Source organism: Cebus imitator, unplaced genomic scaffold (assembly GCF_001604975.1).
Source record: "Cebus imitator isolate Cc_AM_T3 unplaced genomic scaffold, Cebus_imitator-1.0 Scaffold44, whole genome shotgun sequence".
In the NCBI taxonomy this organism is placed as follows: domain Eukaryota; kingdom Metazoa; phylum Chordata; class Mammalia; order Primates; family Cebidae; genus Cebus; species Cebus imitator.
In genome coordinates this window covers 5,870,204-5,892,485 of record NW_016107359.1, presented here as the reverse complement: position 1 = coordinate 5,892,485, position 22,282 = coordinate 5,870,204, and the positions used below count along the sequence as shown (strand labels likewise).

At 37.1% G+C, this 22,282-nt stretch overlaps 1 protein-coding gene across 2 annotated transcripts in view; it reads left to right on the top strand.

Moving 5' to 3' along the window:
• CDH6 (cadherin 6) overlaps window positions 1-20,675 on the top strand; it is a 154,205-nt gene extending 133,530 nt beyond the window's left edge. For both annotated transcript variants that reach the window (XM_017526838.2, XM_037737878.1), the window contains exons 8-12: window positions 5,351-5,487; window positions 8,025-8,146; window positions 9,185-9,302; window positions 9,459-9,710; window positions 14,690-20,675. In XM_017526838.2, coding sequence (XP_017382327.1) covers window positions 5,351-5,487; window positions 8,025-8,146; window positions 9,185-9,302; window positions 9,459-9,710; window positions 14,690-15,180 — 1,120 coding nt within the window. In that variant the 3' untranslated portion in view covers window positions 15,181-20,675. The remainder of the gene's footprint in view (window positions 1-5,350; window positions 5,488-8,024; window positions 8,147-9,184; window positions 9,303-9,458; window positions 9,711-14,689) is intronic.
• The last annotated feature ends 1,607 nt before the right edge of the window (window positions 20,676-22,282 follow it).

The following is a 22,282-nucleotide window of genomic DNA, read 5'->3' as shown; positions in this document are numbered from 1 at the left end:
ACACAAAAAAACGAAAAAGTATGATTTTTAACAAACAAGGCACTGGGCTTGAGAGTCTGTTTTTCAAGTGTAGAAAAACCTATCATGTAACACTTAGAGACAGAATTATCCTCTATTTGGATGCATTTTTCCTTTTGCAGATGTAGATAAAAACAAGAATCATTTCATGATCTATGTCTGTGAAATCCTAGGGAAATTAATAGAACAGAATCCAAATTTATGCTATGTCAACTAGCTCTGTTTTCCCTATGCTTTCCTTACACCTTAGTTGTAAATCATCTTGCAAGAAGACCTATTGCTCTTTGGGACCACCGATGCTTCAGTATTCTAGAATCTTAACAGGAAAATGCTGGAGTCAACCGACCTCTAGCCTTCAGCTAGTAGCTTAGTTGACTAAATGAGAAAAGTGCTAGCCGGGTACGGTGGCTTACTCATGTAATCCCAGCACTTTGGGAGGCTGAGGTGGGCAGATCACTCGAGGTCAGGGGTTCAAGAAGAAAAGCACTATACCAGAATAGCATTGTGTCAATTATTCCCCATAAACAAAGTAAGCAGACTGAAAAACTAGAGAAATTCTTGCCATGAGTTCACACATAGATTCTGGTCGGAGTGCCAGCCAAGTGCCAGGTACGTTCTAGGCACTAGGGAATAACATCCTTGATCCCGTGAAGCTTACATTCTAATTGGGGCAGACAGAAATAGACAAACAATAATATGTCAGGCAAAAGTAAATTTTAAGCAGTAATGTCTATGGAATTTTGTTCTAGACAAAAAAAAATTTAAGCAGGAAAATAAGGCAGAATAAGGAAATAAAGAGCATCTGGAGTACTATTTTAGATAATGGGGTCACGTTTGGCATTCTTGGTAGGAAACCATTTAGTGAAGATTTGAATGAAATTAAAGGGTGAACCACGTTCATACCTAGGGGAAGAACATCCCAAGAGGAGAGAAATGCAAGGGTAAGGTCTGATACCAGAGCGTGTTCAACAGTTGAAAGAGTAGCGAGGAGGCCTCCGCAGCAGGAAGAGAGTGAGCGAGGGAGGCGAGGTCGGGTATGAGGCACCGGAGAGATGTGATAGCTGATGGTGAGTGTGGCAGGTACTGTAGGGCTTTGTAGTTCATGGTAAAGACTGGATTTTATTCTGATTGAGATAAGAAGCCACTGGAAACCTTTGAGTAGAAGTTACCTAATGTAAAACTCCATTTTAAATGGATAACACTGGCTGCTGCATGAAGAATCTTATTGAAGATAAAAGAACTTAGGGCTTTAAGGCAGCCATCATTTTCTAGCTTTTTCCCAGCTGATCCTTTGTTCAAATGAAACCTCATGACAAGCCCCACATCTCAAACACAAAAAAAGCCTGGCTTACCTTCAGGGAACAGTTTTAAATCGCTGGGCAAATAAACTTTTAGCATCCTACTGGAATGTCTATGAGACACTTTGAATTGGGCTATGGTCAACCCAGGGTAGCTACATGTGAGCTCCACAGATCAAGTGTTTCTCCACATACATTTAATATTATTAATAAGGAAAATGAATGATGGTTTTCACTAATATAGCACAAATAATGTAAGTACTTTCACAACTACTCTATCACTTGGAGTTTGTTGTAACTATACAAGGAAAAATAATCTTAGCAAGTATCAAATTCAATTTGAAAGTGTTAATGCTGGAAGTTTACAAATATAAGCTTTGGTTATCTCCTTGGTAGACCAACATGTTTTTAATTAGAAGAGAGAATGTTCTGTGAATTCAGGCTATATTTTCATATCTATATTACTTTTTAGACCAAATACCATTTTACCCACTGCATTATTTTCTGTTTTATGAAAGAAAGTAGTTAGCTTGTCAGATTATGTTGGCTGTCAGCTAATTTTTAAGTTTTTTACTGCCAGCCTTTCCTTGGTACATATGGATTTGATACATAGATATAGATTTAAGACTAGAAATACTTATATATACACACATACATATGTATATGCATATAAATGGTATTCCAGTGTCCTTTTATAGGATAAAATTCAATCTTATATTAGAAAAGTACATTCATACATAGTTTTTGATTATTCAAGATATAAATGTTGAACAACTAAGTGCTAGACAATATGTTATGTGCAAAATTAACACTAGAAAATTCTTCCCCAGAGCACTGATTTATCATTATGCAGGCACAAATCTTTAATTCTTTAATCACATAAAATTATTTTCTTCTAATAACTTCATCTCAAATTCCCTTTGGTTTCTGTGAAAGAATCTTATAATATGTCACTATAAATACAAATTATGAAAAATTTGTGCAAACACACCTCCTTTCCAGGAAGAACCACAAATCTTCCTGATTTGAGGATACATTAGAAAACAAATTATTTAATCACAAAGTACAATGAAGTCCTAGAAAAAAAAAAAGAGCTACCTAGCAGAAGGACCTGCTATAATCATGATGGGATTGATTATCTTGTTCCTTATCAGTGATAACTACAAGTAATGTGACTGGACAATAAATATCCTTGATATAAATTTAAACTACCCTGGAAAGAAAAAACAAAAAACAATCAAGGCTTTGTGTACAAGCATTTACCCTCAATGATGTGGGCATTTTAGATTTTCTGTTAATTTTTAAGTGTCCCAACAAAAGGAAAAAATATAATTTTGGTATTCCCTAAATAGTTACTTTCTCTTTCAAATTGAAAGCTGCCTTCAACTAAAAATTCTCACTCTTACCCTTTATGTCAAGGCTTGATAGGAAAATATGACTACTTGTAAAATTTAAAACTACAGCAGGAGGAAAAGACGCAAAGAACAAACAAGATTATTGCTGTCTATAATTGTAACAGCTTATAGAGGCAGCACATCTTAAGCTTAGCATTTTCCATGAGAAAAAAAAGTATGTAGATAATTATTAAATTTCTTACAGTCTATGAATATTGAGATTTCCTTTTTGTAATTATGTGCTATAAATATTTATCATTCTCAAATTTAAAATAAGAAGTGATCGAGCAAGCATAATACTGTTGCCTAAGTTCTTAATAAATGTTGGTTCATGACATAAATGGCAAAACTATAGCTGTTTTGTTTGTTTTAACCCTTTTGATAATAAAAACATAAGTTCATATACATTGAAACTGGAATTCAAATTCAACTTGGTATTACACCCATTGTGAACTTCATTAATTCTCTTTAAAATCACGTTTAAATGTCCTATGATAATTGAATATCTATTTTATTTAGACACTCACTAGATGACAAAAATAAATTTTATGAAAGTAAAATATATTGTTCATTATAATTCACTACTCGTGTTTTAAACCAAAATAATATATTCAAGTAGAATCTTGGATGCGGTATACTGTGGCAAATTAGTAACAAGGGTTTATTTTTCTTAGCACACTCATAATAGTTCCACATATGTCTGCCTAGTTAGGTCATTTACTTAAACTGAATTTCTACTGAGGCAATGTTTTTAAACCCCATAAAGTTTTAAAAATCCTACTGAAATGGGCAATTTTTTCCTAATAGCCTTAACATATCAACTTTCTTCCATTTTCTCTGTAATATCCCACTCCCACCCTGCTCATAAATATGTTGTATTAGTTCCCTTTTACACTGCTGTAAAGAACTACCTGAGACTGGGTAATTTATGAAAAGGTTTAATTGACTACCATTTCCACAGGCTGTACAGGAAGCATGGCCAAAAGGCCTCAGGAAACTTACAATCATAGCAGAAGGAGAAAAAGAAAAGGAAGGGGAAAATGCCACACACTTTCAAACCATCAGCTCTCATAATAACTCACTCACTATCACAAGAACAGCAAGGGGGAAGTCTGCTCCATGATTCAGTCATCTCTGACCAGGTCCCTTCTCCAACATATTGGGATTACAATTAGAAATCAGATTTGGGTGAGGACACAGAGCCAACCCATATCACATAGCCATTCTAAAAACTAGTAATACATTTATGAGAAGACAACATTTCTCAAAATCCACTAGTCTTCCGCCAGTGTTAGGTTTGGAATGCTTGGTTTCCAAAATGCTACTCTTGGTTTTCCTTGAATTTATTCAAACTCTCCTTCTTAAATATTTATCAAGTTCCTCGTTGGTTCTAGGCACCACTGTGTATCTCTGGTCTCCCACTGATTTAAGTGATGTAAGTGATTCTGTCTTTAGTGTTTTTCTTCCTTCACTGGACATTCTTTTCTTAGATAGTTGAATGGAAATCTGGGATCAGTCCAGCTCTTAATCTTGAGCTTCATACTAGATATCTCTTCCCAGACTTCTCTCAAGCACCTCAGCCTAGTTATCAAAAATGGAACTTACCCATCTTCCCAGAATCCTATTGTTCACTCCTCTTCTTTCTGTTTGTGGCAGCACCATCCAACCATTCTCCTCAATTCAACCAGTGATCTTTGTTAACCATGATTTAGATTGTGGCACTCCCCTGCTTAAAACCCTCTATAGCCAGGTGTGGTGGCTCATGCCTGTTATCCCAGGACCTTGGGAGACCAAGGTAGGGGGATCACTTGAGCTCAGGAGTTCAAGACCAGCCTGGGCAAAATGGCAAAATCCTGTCTCTACCAAAAAAAAATACAAAAATTAGCAGGGCATGGTGGCACACACCTGTGGTCCCAGCTACTCGGGAGGCTAAGGTGGGAGAATCACTTGAGCCTGGGAGGTCAAGCAGTGAGGCAAGATCATGCGACTGCACTCCAGCCTGAGTGACAGAGTGAGAGAGTGAGACCCCTATCTCAAAACAAACAAACAAACAAAGAACCCTTTGTTAGATTCTCATTGCATTTAGAATAAATCCCAATTCCTCACCACAGCCTTATTCTGCAGTCTAGACTCTGGCTGTCTCCCCAATCTCATCTCTTATCTCCCTCTACTGCCTTACTAACCTTGGCCACACCAGCCATCTTTTGCTTATTTCAACAGAAGATTTTTTAAATTAAATGGAGAGTAGAAAATAATCATCACCCTACATATGCATAAAAACACACACACGTATATTGAAGTCCTCAGGTTGTAAAAACTTGAGTTAAAGGTGAAACAATTACTATATAAATTTGATCCGAATTTATACATAGAAAAGAAATTTAATGGTGATGCTCAAAATCATGCAACTTGTCTAGTGTAGTGAGTTTACTATTCACACCTCCATTGTAAAGAGCTAATTTCTCAAAATATTTTACTTAATGTCAAGTTGTAGATATTCAAATATGCACTAGATAGAAAAACAATCCATGCCACAGATATTCTGGGACATGATGTGTCCCAGATGTTTTATGGTGTTCTATGATGTTGGAATAGGAAATAGAAGGAAAAGCCTTTCTTAATTCCACTCTGCATTTTCAGGTACTCTGTTGATCGACACACAGATATGGACAGAATATTCAACATAGATTCTGGAAATGGTTCCATTTTTACATCGAAACTTCTTGACCGCGAAACACTGCTATGGCACAACATTACAGTGATAGCAACAGAGATCAGTAAGTCCTACCTAATACCACTGCTGTCCCCATTGATAGAGTGAGTGAGTGTCCCAGCAAGGGCTGGGGAGCATATCACCATGTACTGACAATCTCACTTAACATATATATTGAGGGAAAGAGCCCTGGAGTGATTTCCAGTAATGCCTCTTCTAGACATACATTGGCTCATTCATAAATGGAGAGGCAACCATGGAAGTTCTGCAGTCTGGAAACAATAAAATGGGAATGTATCTCACAAATGAGATTGAATTGGTACTTGATGGATTTAATTCCAACAAGCTTATAAATTAGAACATTACATAAACAGCTGCAGAAAAACAGACTCTCACTTAGACATTGCGTGGGGAGCAAAAGATGAGAGGGGTCAAGTACATTGAAAAATGTGGGCATTGTTTAGAAAGTTTTTAGATATCAGTTCTCTAGTTTACTATAGAATTTCTATTTCAAAGTCTTTATAGAATTAAGAGATAAATTATCACTTTTCCATGGTATACCAAAGTGAGTAATATAAACTACAAAGTAATCAATAAAATGATTAGGATGAATTTTATGGTAGCCCATGAAACTGAAGGCAAAGAACAATAGTGCCAAAAGAATGCTTCAAATAAAGTGATTACACACAATGCAAACTAATGTATATTGTAAATACAATGTGCAGACTGAAGAACATAAGTGGAAAATGATCTTTAAAATAATTTAATCTTTAAAAATATGCTTCTAAAATATAGCTCACTTTTTAGTTTTTGTGTTTAATTTTAAAAGTTCTAAACATTTTTAGCTCACTTTGGGTATCTAGTGTGAAATATTCCATATCGAACAGTTTATTACAGTTGTATTTTCTGTCAGGATAGCTCATGAGATTTGAAGTGACTGAAGGATATTTGGTAGACTAGTAACCAATATGGGCAAAATGAAGCATTGCTTTTAGATCGTGATAAGGACAGTGCATTAGAAATAAGCTAGGAATTTGCTCTTTAGAATTTATGTCAAGATTTAGCTTGAAGTTTATGTTAATTTATATTAAGGGACAAGCGTGGATACCAAAGACAGAGCATCTTTCAAGTTTTTAAATTATAAAATTATTTTCCACTGAAAAGGACCATGAAGACCATGAAATTTTATTTTTTACCAAAGCAGTTTTTCAGAAGTATTTTAAGCTTTGTGACTAAAAATTTGTTTTTAAGATTTAATGTTTCTATGACACATTTAAAGTATTAGTGACTAAGATCTCTTAAAAGTTAATATTCAGCTGCTCTAACTTTTGAAGAATAGTGTGAGTAAAATTTTAGACACAAGTGATCTTAAAGAATCTTACTGTCTAATCTTCTTAACAAACTTTGATATAACAGAAACCAAGAGCTTGTATAAAACCAGCTGCTGCTCACCTCAGGGCCTTTGCATGTACTGATTCCTCTACCTGAAAAGCCAGAAATATTCACATGGCTTAAACCTTCTCTTCATTCACATCTCTGGGCAAATAATGTCTCGTCAGAGAAGCAGTCCTCTGTCATCATTCTAAGTAGCGCCTCTATTTATCTCAATCATTTTTCCATGCTTAATTTCTCTATAGCATTTACTACCTAACACATTATATGTTGATGTGTTTATGGTTTGTCCATCCCCATTAGAATAAAGCTCCAGGAAACAGGATCTTTATTATGTTTCCTACGTGCCCCAGCATCTCAAGTAGAGGCTGCTATATATTAGGTATTAGATGCTCACTAAATACTTACAAAGTGAACAAACAAATAGACATACTAGTGAAGTAAATGAAGAGAGCTGAATTCTTACACCAGGAATCTGTCTTCCATACTGTGCTAGAAGATTATCACAGAAAGAAACCAAAATCCTTCATTTATCTCAGGTCTGCGAACATTGATTCCGCTCTGTCATTAATTCCAGATGAACAGCCTGGGCTTTCAGCCTGGGCTTGGAGTCAGACAGACCCAAATTTGAATCTAGACTTCACGCTTTACTGTGTCTGGAAACACAGATAAATTACTTAACTTCTCCATGCCTCAGTTTCCTCATCTACAAAATGGGGGCAGTAACTCTGTCCACCTCAGAAGTTTGTGAGAATTAAATAGCATCATATAGCAAAGGGTTTAGCATGACATCTCGCTCTCACTCAGCACTCGAACTAAAACACTAAGATTGATCACTATCCTTTGGTCTTCTGCTGTTTCGTTCATTTTCCCTCTGTCCATCTGCTCCCCATCTGCCTGCTTCCTTGAAAATCTACCTCTAAAATGCCTTTCTTGGTTTTGTGTTACCTTAAGGTTTATTATGCAGTTGAACTATGTCAACACAAGTAGCTTTGTCCCCCAGTTAACTTCAACAGGTGTATCCAACTCCAGATGTACCAAACAATCTAATTCTGCTTTTTGTGACCACACTGGTACTTGATGCCTGGTAGTACTGCAGCTTGGGGAATCCGTGCATGAATGAGAATGAAGGAGTTGAGTGGATGTTGTATAAAGGGAATCGGCAATCAACATGTAAATGGCTTTTTCTTTCTTTTTGGTATGTGACAGATAATCCAAAGCAAAGTAGCCGAGTACCTCTATATATTAAAGTTCTAGATGTCAATGACAACGCCCCAGAATTTGCAGAGTTCTATGAAACTTTTGTCTGTGAAAAAGCAAAGGCAGATCAGGTGAGTTTCATTAAAAAGTACATTCAAGTTGAAAGATTCATTTAGGTCTTCTAATCATTCAGATGATTCACAGGGCTGAAGGAGAGTTGTGAATTATCTATGAAGTGAATGCTACGGAAATTAATGCTATAAATATGAACCAGGACTTACATATGAGAACTAACAGTTTTGAAGAACTGGAAGTTCATCAAAGACTGATGCTGATTCCAAATCGATCTCAAGTTTTCGTTAAAATAGATTAGTCACAGCTTTATTGGAAAAATCTGTATTGGTGAACAGATTGTTTAATTACCATACGTCCTTGAAGTAATAACTAGAACATACTTTATAATGGCCTATAATTCATAATTTCACTTATTTACTCTGACCATCTGTATAAGTAATACAAATTCATGAATGTTTTACTGTTGTACGCATTTGTCCCCACATGAAATAGGTCTTTGCTGCCAGTGATATAAAAATTATGTTTCAGTTTATTAAAATCGAAATACACTGTTAAGGTACATGTGCGACTAGGAAGCTGGTTACCAAGTTCTATACACTCATTTCCTTTTTTGTTTTTTGCGAGTTGATAGCTTACGTAATGCTAAGAGTGCCTTTCTAAACAGACTGTCCAAAGAGCACTTCTACTTTGTGAAGTTGCAGTGTTGTCACAGACTATTGGGAAATTTTATAGCTTGGCATCACTCAAGGCCAGACGTTTCTCAATCAGGGTGATTTCCTCCCTGGGGATATTTTCAGTATCTTGAGAGAGTTTGATTGTCACACTAGACGGTGCTACTGGTATCTGGTGGGTAGAGGCCAGAGTTGCTGCTGAACATCCCGCAATGCGCAGGACATCCACCCCCACCACAAAGAATCGTCCCCTACCTTTTGGTTTTCTAGCCCATAATAAAACGGATTCACTGTACATGACTTAGAGGCTATCATTTCGGTAATTAAATTTTAAATCATTTTGTCAAGCAATTTATTGCAAAATTGTAAGAAACACTTTTGAGTTATCAAAACTTTATGGCAGCATTCTGGTTTTTCTCTTAGTTGATTCAGACCCTACGTGCTGTTGACAAGGATGACCCTTATAGTGGACACCAATTTTCATTTTCTTTGGCCCCTGAAGCAGCCAGTGGCTCAAACTTTACCATTCAAGACAACAAAGGTAAATGAGTTCAATTTACCTTCTTTATCTCCATCTATAACCATACATATATCTGTACGTATGTGTATATCTGTATCTCTTATCATTTCCCATCACAGTTGATTCAATACATGACACAGTATCCACATACATTCACCACTTTGCTTTCCATTCCAGACAACACGGCGGGAATCTTAACTCGGAAAAATGGCTATAATAGACACGAGATGAGCACCTATCTCTTGCCTGTGGTCATTTCAGACAACGACTACCCAGTTCAAAGCAGCACTGGGACAGTGACTGTCCGGGTCTGTGCATGTGACCACCACGGGAACATGCAGTCCTGCCATGCGGAGGCGCTCATCCACCCCACGGGACTGAGCACGGGGGCTCTGGTTGCCATCCTTCTGTGCATCGTGATCCTACTAGGTAAACTGGTTCTCCCTGCCTCCTATCTCCCCATGGTGAGGGGCTCACACTGTTACTGTGACACTCTAGATTTATCTGCCTCCCCCATTAAGGCATACAGCCTGATCTAGGTGAGTAGAGTTACATGCTGAGAATCTGTGCTGTACGATGTGAACACATTTTTTGCTTGAAAATGGCTTTGGAGAATGAACAGACGTGAAAGTTGCTCGTGTCTTTGCTTGCCCAGGAATCACTCCACGGAAAGAATCTCTTGTCTATCAGACTGGGAATGAATCTTGAGGGATTTCAGGGCAACATCAATGTGCTCTTTTCATTTCATTTGTTGTGTAATTTTTTTACCTGGAAAACGTTGTTGTTACGTGTCTGGCATGGAGTATATGATGAGGGCCCTTTCTATGAAGGTAAAGGTTAAAGTTCTACGGGAAAGTGGGAAAAGGAATGTGATGATTTTTCTCTCATCCTGGAAAAATAAAAGCTCTGAAATTTTTTTAACCCAGCAAACTAATGTTGATCTACCATTTATATGATTACCTTCTTAGCATTGCTCTCTGATTGCCACATACATAAGGTCTATCTCTCGCATAACCATAAACAGCCTCTGTGATTGAGGAGATAAGTATGGGGTCCCAAAAGAAATGAATGTAATAAAAATGAAAATCAGGGTCTAACAAGGATTCAAATGAAATTTTTACCCCCAACCAACTAATTAAGCCTACAAGTCGAGCTCAGATTTCTCAACAGGCCCTTGACTGTTTTGTGAACTAAGAAATCAAATATTTGTTAATGCAGCCTTTCCAAAAATAAAAGCAAGATTTGTAAAGCTTGTCTATATAGTGAAAAGAAAAAGTAAGAAGTTAAGAGTCAACCTGAATTATACAGGGGGGAAAACTCTTCTTTAAAAAATGAAGACAGAGTGACTTTGAGAAGAGTAAAAAAGAACCTGCATTTCGCCAAGAACAGAATGCCTAGGGATTCCTGCTCGAGAGCTCCTTCACTTTCTACATGAACCCTGCTAACTCTAACAGAAGCCTTGAGACTCAGCTACAGAACTGTGATTCTCTTTGTCAATTAAGATTTGGGGAAAGTATTTTAAGATATGAGCGTAAATAAAAGCTGACAGTGTGCAAAGACAAATGAGTGTTTCTAATGGTGTGAGTCTGTGAACATTGTTTTGGAAGAGAAAGATATGAATGTTCTTTTTGATGAAAAGGGTTATTTTTTAGAAACCTTGGATTGGTAGGGCTGAACCCATGGTCTCTTTTAGTCGTCTATGGAAGGAGAGATAACTCACATCTGACAGAGGTGATTCTTCCTTTCTCTCATCATCTACCCATTTTCTCTTCCCCCTTTTCTTCCTTCTAGTCAACTCACTGAATCTTCCCCCTCTCATTTTCTCCCTCCAATGAATTAACTGTCTCCTCCTGACTTCTAATTGGCCTCGGTAACTCCCACATCTTGTTTAATCTCTTCAGAATTCTATACCTAATAAAAAGGAAGGAGACAGATGGGATTTAGCCTTAACTAGGTACACACCATAGGTCAGATGCTGTGCAAGATACTTTACAAAGGTTTTTCTCACCTAATCCTCAGCACCATTTGGTGCATACTTAACTGTACCTTAAATATGAAAACTGCGGTTCCGAGATGTGAAATAATGTAGCCATGTCATGTGTCTGACACGTGGTAGAACTAAAGTTTCCAACCCAAGTTTTCTTCCCCAGGCTTGGTGCCTGAAGACTGCACTCTGCTCTCTTTTCAAATTTAGGAAATGCAGGACAATTTCCAGGCCGAAAGATGGCCCAAACTTAAAATGTGGCAATTGAAGAAAGTGGAGGAAAATGAAGGACAGCCACATTGATATAGGAAGAAATCTGGAGTCAAGAAAGTAGATTATATGGTAATGGATATTTTACAAAAATAAGGCAACAGTGAAAACAGCTAGACAACCACTACATCTCATGTCTTATGGTGGCTTAGAGTTTGCAAAACTTTCACATTTATTAACTCATTCCTGACAATAAGACTGGGTACTGCAAGACTGCTTTTCTTTTACAAATAAGAAAATTGGCTTAGAACAGTCAAATCATTTAATTTAACCCAGATCTCTTGACCCTCTAGTTTTATGATGAAAGTCTGAATACAAATTTACCCAATTGTCCCTCTATCCCTGCCCCCAAAAATTTTACTGCTGCCCTCTGGTTGTAAAAGTATAAAGGAAAGAGGGAGACTCAGTTCCTGCTGAGGGCACCTCATCAGGGTATCACTTTCTAAGAACGCCTCATGTGCTTACCAGTCACATTTTGACATTTTATAAAAGTTCGCTTTGAGAGCTCTCTTTCTAGACAGGGATACTCTCAAGAAATTCTGTTCAGATGTGCACTGGGCTAATAAGAAAAGATATCGGCCATTTTCGCTGTAGAAGAATTAGGTTAAAGAAATGCCTTTGATTTCTTGAATGTGCCCTCTCCCTTCTAGACAGTTGCACTTCCAGATGTGCTTAGGACTAAAATAAAAGCTGTAGATACCTTAAGCCAGGGAAGAATTAGGAGGTGATGATAAAAGCCTGCCTCTTGCCTTACATGACTGAATGAGCCCAGGTACATAAGCGCTTAATTCCTGGAGAGACAGTTGGCTTGATTCTATTCTCTAATCCCAATGGCCGTCCTTACTTACAACCCTCTGTTTTGCAAATCCCTGTCATTCTTCACACTGGCAACCAGTATGAAAGGTAGATCATGAGCATCCCTCTGCCCAAAGCCCTGCAGTTCTCTTCATGTCTTTGTTCAAATTATGGAACTTCCCTCCAATAACATATACAAAACTGTGCTGGTGGGCGTGGTGGCTCACACCTGTAATCCCAGCACTTTGGGAGGCTGAGGCAGGTGGATCACTTGAGGTCATGAGGTCGAGACTAGCCTGGTCCAACATAATGAAACCCTGCCTCTACTAAAAATACAAAAATTAGCCAGGTGTGGTGGTGAGTGCCTATAATCCCAGCTACTTGGGAGGCAGAGGCAGGAGAATTGCTGGAACCTAAGAGGCGGAGGTTGCAGTGATCTGAGATCGTACCACTGCACTCCAGCCTGGGCGACAAAGCGAGACTCCATCTTAAAAACAAAAAACAAAACAAACAAACAAACAAAAAAACTGCTGTATGATCATATGGGCTCCTCAAACATATACAATAGCACTTTTTCTCCACCTTGTTCTGTTCTGCTCTTTCTTATTCATATTGCACTTATCATCTTCTAACAATATCCTTATTTATGACACACATTGTTTATTTTGTCACCATCCAACTATCCCCCACCCCACCCACCCCCTCACTCAGTGCTTAGAACCAAATCTGGTACAGGGTAGGCACTACATAAATATTTATCAAATGAATGAATGAGTAAATACCCTGAATGGATGTGACACATTAGGCATCAGGATACTTTCTGGCAACAAAAGAGAGTGTGTACAATTACAAAACCACACACTTGAAAGTGGCAAAGTTACATTTCCTTTGAATACAGACTATACTCCAAACATGCTTCAGAGCATGGCAATTATGAGTACAGGCTTTTTAGTCTGACCAACCTGTATTTGAATTGCATGTACATGTAACATCTTTAAACTTCAATTTCCTATTCTGTAAAATGGGGTTTTAATGAGGGTATCTACTTTCTAGGACTATTGTGATAATTAAATGAGATTCATTATGTTACGTACTTAGGACAGTGCTTAGCACATAGAAAGCTCTCAATAGGTAACCAATTATTATTAATACTAATGAAATTTTAATATATAGATATATGGGTGTGCCTACATTTATTATTATATAGGTAGTTATGTATACTCACTAAAGAGGCATTATTCCATAATTCTTATTGCAATAATTCAGTTTTCATGGCTCATAAAGATTGGGCCTTGTTATGGATGACATAGTAAAGAGACATTACTGCAACTTCCTGTAATAAACTCCTCTGCACAAGCCCCGTTTAACAATGCACTTTGTGGCCTAGATGGCTGTTTTCTCTCTAAGCTTTTACTATGCTTGTATTTTTTTTCACCCATATGTCCATTTGTAGATAAATGTGTCTCTCTACAGGTAGCCAGCTGTGTTCCACCCAGCCAGCTGTGAAGAATGATCAGGAGCTATTTAAACACAATTCTTGCTTTGCCTCTAATTTCAGTTAGGAGGGAAAAATCAAAAGAATGAACATTCTCAGTAACAAACTTACAGAGCATGAACCTTGGAAAAGTATTTTTTTAAATCTCACATTATTTCATTTAGCTCAAACAGAAATAATATGGCATGAGGATTCTTACCTGCCCACTTCAAGTTAACCAATCTTGAAATCCAAAACAGCTTTCAGAATTATATCCCTGTCTCCAGGTATTTTCTGGAATAGTATCACTTTATATGTAGGAAAGGTATGCAAATATTCACGTCTACCTTGGGCTTTAAATTAATTTTACACTTTTCTCAGGGAAAAAAAAAAAAGAACAACAACAAAAAAGGCATAGCGCAAAAGTTATTTTAGATGTGGAGTTATGCAATCCCTTCGACACATCCCCAAAGGTGCCAGTCTTGTTTTTATAACCAGTTTCAGAGCATTTTAGGTGTTCAGCATAATTCGCACCCTGATTGAAGTACATTTCACTGAGGCTGAGCTTCTTTTTTTATTATCTTATTTTTTTCTTACCTTGAAACTAGTTTGCCATTTCAAAGTAAAAAGGAACTACTGTCAAAATATGATGGTGTTTTTATCCTCTACTTAAATTGTAACCTTCTTTCAAATATTTAGTCCATTTTGTGGGTCCCGGTTTGATCATGAATGGAGGCAAGTGCATCCTTAAAGACGCAAAAGTTGAGTCTGCGTTTTCTAGAGAACTTTTAAAAACTTCACATTTGAGCACGGTGTTTCTTCCTGACATTAATTGGGCAGCAAATTAACTTTTCCTTCCCTTTCTGTTTTGTTTTCTGCTTCCAGTGACAGTGGTGCTGTTCGCAGCGCTGAGGCGGCAGCGAAAAAAAGAGCCTTTGATCATTTCCAAAGAGGACATCAGAGATAACATTGTCAGTTACAACGACGAAGGTGGTGGGGAGGAGGACACCCAGGCTTTTGATATCGGCACCCTGAGGAATCCTGAAGCCATAGAGGACAACAAATTACGAAGGGACATTGTGCCCGAAGCCCTTTTTCTACCCCGACGGACTCCAACAGCTCGAGACAACACCGATGTCAGAGATTTCATTAACCAAAGGTTAAAGGAAAATGACACGGACCCCACTGCCCCGCCATACGACTCCTTGGCCACTTACGCCTACGAAGGCACTGGCTCCGTGGCGGATTCCCTGAGCTCACTGGAGTCAGTGACCACGGATGGAGATCAAGACTATGATTACCTTAGTGACTGGGGACCTCGATTCAAAAAGCTTGCAGATATGTACGGAGGAGTGGACAGTGACAAAGACTCCTAATCTGTTGCCTTTTTCATTTTCCAATACGACGCTGAAATATGTGAAGTGGCTATTTCTTTATATTTATCCACTACTCCGTGAAGGGTTCTCTGTTCTACCCGTTTTAAAAGCCAATGGCTGCCCTCTGTGTGGATCCAATGGTAGAGACTTTTTTCTACTACACTTTTATGAGCTTCCAAGGGGCAAATTTTTATTTTTTAGTGCATCCAGTTTACCAAGTCATCCCAACAGGCACGGGCCAGAGGGGAGGACAGGGAACAATGTTTCCATTTGTTCTCAGAGCAACGTGCTCACTTCTGCTGGCCTGGTGATTTACTACACGCCGTGTCAGGCCTGCCTACTGCCCTAACTACACATTTCACAGGCTAATGGGATAAGCGACTGCGCTTGAAAGATAAAAATATCATAGTGAAAGAAATGAGGGCATATCAGCTCACAAGGAGATAAACTACATGGGGGGGTTTATTTCTGTCGCAAAGAATTTAAAATAACACTTGCCCATCCTAATTGTTCTTCAAGAACTTTCTCTGGCATCAACCACTATTCAAAACCTCAAATCCACCCATATGTTAAAATTCTCATTACCCTTAAGGAATAGAAGCAAATTAAATGGTAACATCCAAAAACAACCACAAACTTAGTATGACTTCATTCCTTCCACTAACTCATAATTGGTTATATCCTAGACTAGACATGCGAAAGTTTGCCTTTGTACCATATAAAGGGGGAGGGGAAATAGCTAATAATGTTAACAAAGGAAATATATTTTAGCATACGTTAAAAGCTTTGGCCACCACATGTATCACGGGTCCCTTGAAATTCTTTCAACTATCAGTAGGCTAATGTCAAAATTGTTTAAAAATTCTTGAAGAATTTTCCTGAGATAAATTTTAACTCCTTGTCTATAGTTGTCAGTATTATTCTACTATACTGTATATGAAAGTAGCAGTGTGAAGTACAATAATTCATATTCTTCATATCCTTCTTACACAACTAAGTTGAATTAGTAAAGTTAGATTAAATAAAACTTAAATCTCACTCTACGAGTTCACTGGGGAGGTTAGAGCTACACTTGAACCTAATACCCTGCCCTTGACATCTGGAAACGTCTACCTATTTATATAATGTGATACATTTGGATAAACAACGTTGAGATTATGATGAAAACTTACATATTCCATGTTTGGAAGACCCTTACAAAGGGAAAATTGGATTCCTTTAAACAAAAGTGTAATTAAAACGATATAGTTGATTTTCAAAAGCATTAATTTTTTTTTCATTGTTTTTAACTTTGCTTTCATGATCACCCTGCCATCCTTGACTTTGAACTAATGATAAAGTAATGGTCTCAAACTATGACAGAAAAGTAATGCAAAATCCATTCAATCTATTATTTCTCTAATTATGCAATTAGCCTCATAGTTATTATCCAGAGGACTCAATTGAACTGAACTAATCCTTCTGGCAAATTCAAATCATTTCTTTCACACGGCTGTTCTAATGACTTTTATCATTAGAATCTTACCTTGTGTAGTCATCAGAAATTTCCAACGTACTGTAATGAAAACAAACATCCTTTTTGAAAACCTAAAAGACAGGCTCTGTATATATATAGACTTAAGAATATGCTGAGTTCACTTATTAGTCTTAAGGATTTATTTTCAATTAATATTAATTTTCTATGAATAATTTTAGTGTCATTTCCATTTGGGGATATTGTCATATCAGTACATATTTTCTGTTTGGAAACATGCTGTTGTTTAGTTATGTTTTAAATAGGCGTATTACCCAAGAAGTTAAGATGGAAACTTTAAAAGAAGAGAAGTGTAGTATTTTGGGTTACCTGATTCGAGTGAAAATTTTTACAATCATATTATTCCTATGTCTTCTGAATGGTTTCCAATTTTATAATGGACTGCCCTATATATTAACAAGTATTTCATGCTTGAGGTGTTTCTTGCTTTCAGGGTTTTCTTTTCTCTAATTCTTCATACACACACATACACACACACACACAGAGGAATGCAACAAAGGGCTATATGAGGTCTTCGCTCCAATTAATTGATATGTATCATAGTCACAGGTAAGTGTTGAAAAAAGCTCAGTAAAGTTAATTAATAAAAACTAGTTATTCATAGCAATAGAACAGCACCTTAATCACACAATTTACTATAAAATTAAAGAGGTCTCTATTCTTATGTTTTATGTCATGTAACAAATTGAATCAAGAAAGATAGTCCTGTAAAAAGAAAGGTATCATCTGAAGTTGAGGATTGACACTAGCAATTTCCAATGTTTAAAGGAAAGATCTGTGTTCTCCTAATAAGTGAAAGTAAGTTCTATGGCAGAATATCAGAGATGTAATTGGCAAGGTCCTTTATCCCTCCCTGAAGATGATACAGCATACCAAGAACAGGTTAATATGACTACTTATGGAAATAACATTAATCTCTTATCACAAAAGCTGATGATGAAGTAAATTTATAGGAAACTGGATAATTTGAGACTGGGGCTGAATATTTAGTACCACAGTACTGTAAGTATCAAGTTGGAGTGGCATTTTCCTATAATTCAGACTCTTTGACATCGTGGAACCAATAGGAGACATAGTTCCATCACTCTCCAGCTTCCTGTCACTTCCTTCCCTCCCCAAGTATCAGGTCAAACATCATTGCATGTACAGGTTTTGTTTTGTTTTGTTTTTAATTGCTAGGTCCCAGGCAACGTGAAAGATTACTGGAGAAAAAAATAATTTTCAGCTCAGTTTTTTCATTGTCTGTGTCCTAATTTTAGATGTTGGTGATAAGAAAGATGGAAGGAGAGTGGGAAGAAGTAAAATTTTAATATTGGTTTCGATCACTGAGAAACTAAAATCCATTAAACATAACCAGATTGCTTTTGTGGGTTGTTTCAAGGACATTGAGATCTTTCTGATGATATGTTTTTGCCCTCTATTCAAAAAGAAGAGTTCCTTTAAACTACTAAGATGTTCCCCAGAATATGCTGAATTTTAAAAAACATTAAGCCATTGTTTAAAGCCCCTTCACTTCCTGGCCACTTTCTGCTGAAAGGTCTAAAAAACACTTGTGCCAAAATAAGTAAATAAATCAAACGGGAAAGAAGCAAAGATGATTCCATAGAACCACAAGAGAGGAAATCTGGGTGCAGTAAATAAATAGATGTTCTTTCCAGAACTTTCCTGCCTTTACAGTTTGGGTACATGAAGGGATGTTCAGCAACGAAGTTACTCCCTTTTCAGATGGAACAAAACCTGCCCATTTAATTTTAACTCAGTATTTTTAAAAAAAAGTGTGGTTTAGTTTTTATTTTCAGTTCCCAAAAAGTTGGGCAAAAAGCTCTTAAAAATGGAATCTGTATCTTAGAAGTATCCAAATTTTATGAATCCAAATTAACTTTAGAATGTTTCCATTATTTTCACTTTTACATACATAAATTTTCAATGTCCTGATCGGCTGAACAATATCTCACATCAAATGCTTTGCCTGGAAATAGATCTTCCATCAGGGATAATGGCGTGTAAACTATGAATTGGACAATTCTGTATACTCAAGCACCATTAAAAGCATGCAGTTGAAAAGAAAGATCAAAGATGATTACTGTGCGCAAACTAAATATTTAAACCAGATACTCATTCTTATCAGCTAAATTCATTTTCACCAGGAGCAGACCACCAAATAAATTATTTTATTCTAATCACTAGTTTTGAAGCAGTATAATTACTCTGGAAGAAGACTCTAAAAAGTCATGATTCCCCACTATTTTGAAATGTATCCTCTAACAAGGATCATTTTAGTGTAATCTTAATTCTTATATTTTATCAAGATGAAATATTTTTTGAATTGTGACATTATAAAAGGGGACTCAAAATCCAAGCAGTCTGTGTTTAAATTAACACTACAACCTTCCTTATCAGATTATAAGAGTAGAAAAACTAACACTTGGTATGTGAATCTTCAGGAAAATGAGCTGTTTCCTAAGCTCAAATAAGCAGCTTCCTTTTCCAGAGAATATAGAATTATACTGTGGTCTCCTTAAATGTTCAGTAGCTCTTACGGTCACAGCATTTTTAATCTCCCTATGGCATCTTTATGGAATAATTTTCTTAAGGGATAATTCTCTACTAAAAATATCAGACCCCAACCATATTTAATGTGGAGAGCAATACCCTCTTAGAAAATACATTGACTCATACACTTGTTAAAAGTTAATAAAGAAATAGCTCATTTTTAAAGCCAGAAGTTTATGGTCTCTGCATCATCAATTTAATTTAAGCATTGCTGAGACAATCTTTAATCTACTCCCCATTTTGTAATACCTTATTTATGGTGCATTTTCATCTTTATTTGGGGGAAACGTTAGCCCAGCAGAGCCAGCAGATGAAAGTGTTGAAAAGAGGTCAAATGGAAACAAAGGCTCTTACCCGCTGCATTTCAGACAGGACTGAGGCACTTAGCTGAGGAGCCACTGGGTTATTAGATTAATTTCAAAAGAGCTTTACAAGTTGCTTAATTCCATTTTTTTTTTTCAAAAACCCATGAACCACAAACTCAAATTTCTCCTCAAATGGGGTTAATTTGACAAATGAGGCATGGATCCAGCCTTGTGGAAAAAGCATTCCACTGTAATGAGGTCTTGGTCTTTCTTGTGAGGCGATGCTATTTATGTAAATATGTCTGGAGCCACCTTCTCTAAGCTTTTAGTTTTCTATGATCTGTTAGTTTAGTGTTTATTAAAGAATCAAATGTATAGAATTACTAGGCATTCGGGGAGAATGCTATGTAGCAAATGTAAAACTGATCCGCTCAGAAGAAACGTAGGAATGCTTCAAACCCACTGTACTGTTTTGTTTGAGATTATTTTTCATTGCTTTCAGAGTGAACTGCATAGGAATCGGCCTTATAATAAATGCTATGTGCGTCTTCAGTAGTACCAAGCTAAGGCAATTTGGCATTCTCCCACTGTGATTTGTGATTTTCAAACCCAGAAAATAAAAGCTTTTTGGTATTGATTGTTTTTAATTAAAACCACTTGCAAGTATAAACTGAAATTGATGCCACCCTTGAAGACTGACTGGCGGGCGTGCTCAGTTCTTATTTTCCTCAGTATCATTCATGTCTTCGGCAACAAAAACACCTGATGAAAGCAAGCCCTGCTCAGCTTCCGTTGACATTTCTAGGTAGGGAGATCTTCATAACCTCAAAGTTTACCTAAGAAAGTTTTCTGTGTTAGAAGAATGGGGTTGAGAGTATTCACTTTGAGCTCAGTGTGGCCGGGCCTTTTGTGGCAGTCAAATGGCAAATACGCACTCCTTGAAATGGCTTCTTTTATTTTGTTTTGTTTTCTTAGACTTATAAATTTGAAAACAATGCAATTTAAAAAGTGATTTCTCACAAAGAGTAAATATGCCTTTTGCAAATCAATTTTTGTAACAAGTTATTTATATGATATTACTTAATAAACTGCCTTTTTTCTAACTTGTTTTTTTTTCAATTCTCTCAAACTATTGTTTGTAATCACAGATTTTTTTTAATATACATGCTAACACACTTTATCTTTCTGAACCTGTTGTTTTTACCTCTCAGAGAGCTAACAAAAGCTGACTTATTGTACAACAATTAGCTTGTAAACAATAGTTTTTCCCAGCCAGCAATATATATCATTGGCACTGCCCTGCAGACTTCTTACTGCTGGGACATCGAGAATTCTACTATTGTTTATGGAATTGCTTTATTGAGAAGAAAGCTGTTTATCCTCATGGCAATTGCTTTAGATTTTAAAAAAAAAAAAAAAGGACAGTTCTATATTCTTGCCCCTCCCAAATCATCATCCATTATTTCACTCCCATAAAAACAATTGTCTCTGGGTTGATTAAACAAAAAAGATAAAGCAAGAGTCAGATCCAAGGAACATAAAAATAAAACCCTTCCAGCATCCGGATGCTATGAGTAAATAAAATGTTTTTAGCATATTTAGAGCTGTAATATTTAACATGCCTGTTCTTTTTTAAGCTGCCTCCTATTTCTACAGAGGACATTTCATACTTTTTTTAACTGTGAGAATTCATAGCTTTGCAAAGAAGATTCTCATTTATTCATTCATTCATTCCATATGTATTAGGCGCTCCACTGTGTGCTGCCAAATATTTGACAGTAAGTCAGATTGGTGTACTTTCCTTCCTCTCCAGAAGCTCATGGTCTGGGGGGAGAAATGCAAGAAGCTCATCATTACAGTACACACTAGAAGATGCTGTGGTGACGTCTCATGAGAGGTACTGATGAAAGTATCCTTAGGAAGGAGAAACTGTTTCTGCCCAGGTAGAGGGGTGTGGGGGAGGTTTAAGAATTGGTAGGATTGATATAAAGTGAGATCAGAAATCAAAGAGAATAGCAGGGGAAACAGAAAAGAGATACTTAAGCCATGTCACTGGTCTCAGCTGAGGTTCCTGAAAAGGACTAGCCTTGGAAAAGTCATACGACATCAGAACACAAGGATCACAAATGCCAGAGAAGATGACGTTATTTTGCTTTTGCTTTTGGTTTTTTGGTTTTTGTTTGTTTGTTTTGCCATTTAGTTTCAAGTTAACTTGGTCAGAAACAGAAACCCACAGAAGGGAATGATGCAATTAGAAATACCATTTTCGAACATGTACGTTGTCCAGTAGTATGCACAGTGCTCTACAGCCGAGTCCCTCCCCACTCCACCTCACCCTGTCCCCAACTCTGCAGCACCCCCAGGGGTATATGGTATACTTGAGGCAATGACAGAGCAAATGAAATCTGCAGGATTCTAGAAAACTTCCCTGACCTAATGGTAAGGTAGGCAGGAAGTGCAATGGGAGGCCTCAGACCTGCAAACATTTAGACAGAGTAAGCTTTTCCCACCGCCCTAAAAAACCACTTCCCATAATAATTATATATTAGGGCAATTAACCTGGCAGCGGCAACAGACAAGATCCAACATCTCCATAAAGTGTATTCCTCACTCTAGCGAAGTTCAGGGTGGCTGTAGATCTTTCTCCCCCTATAGCAATGCCATCTGGAGCACACTGCCTGCAAGGTGACCCTGACAAGGAGCATTCAGC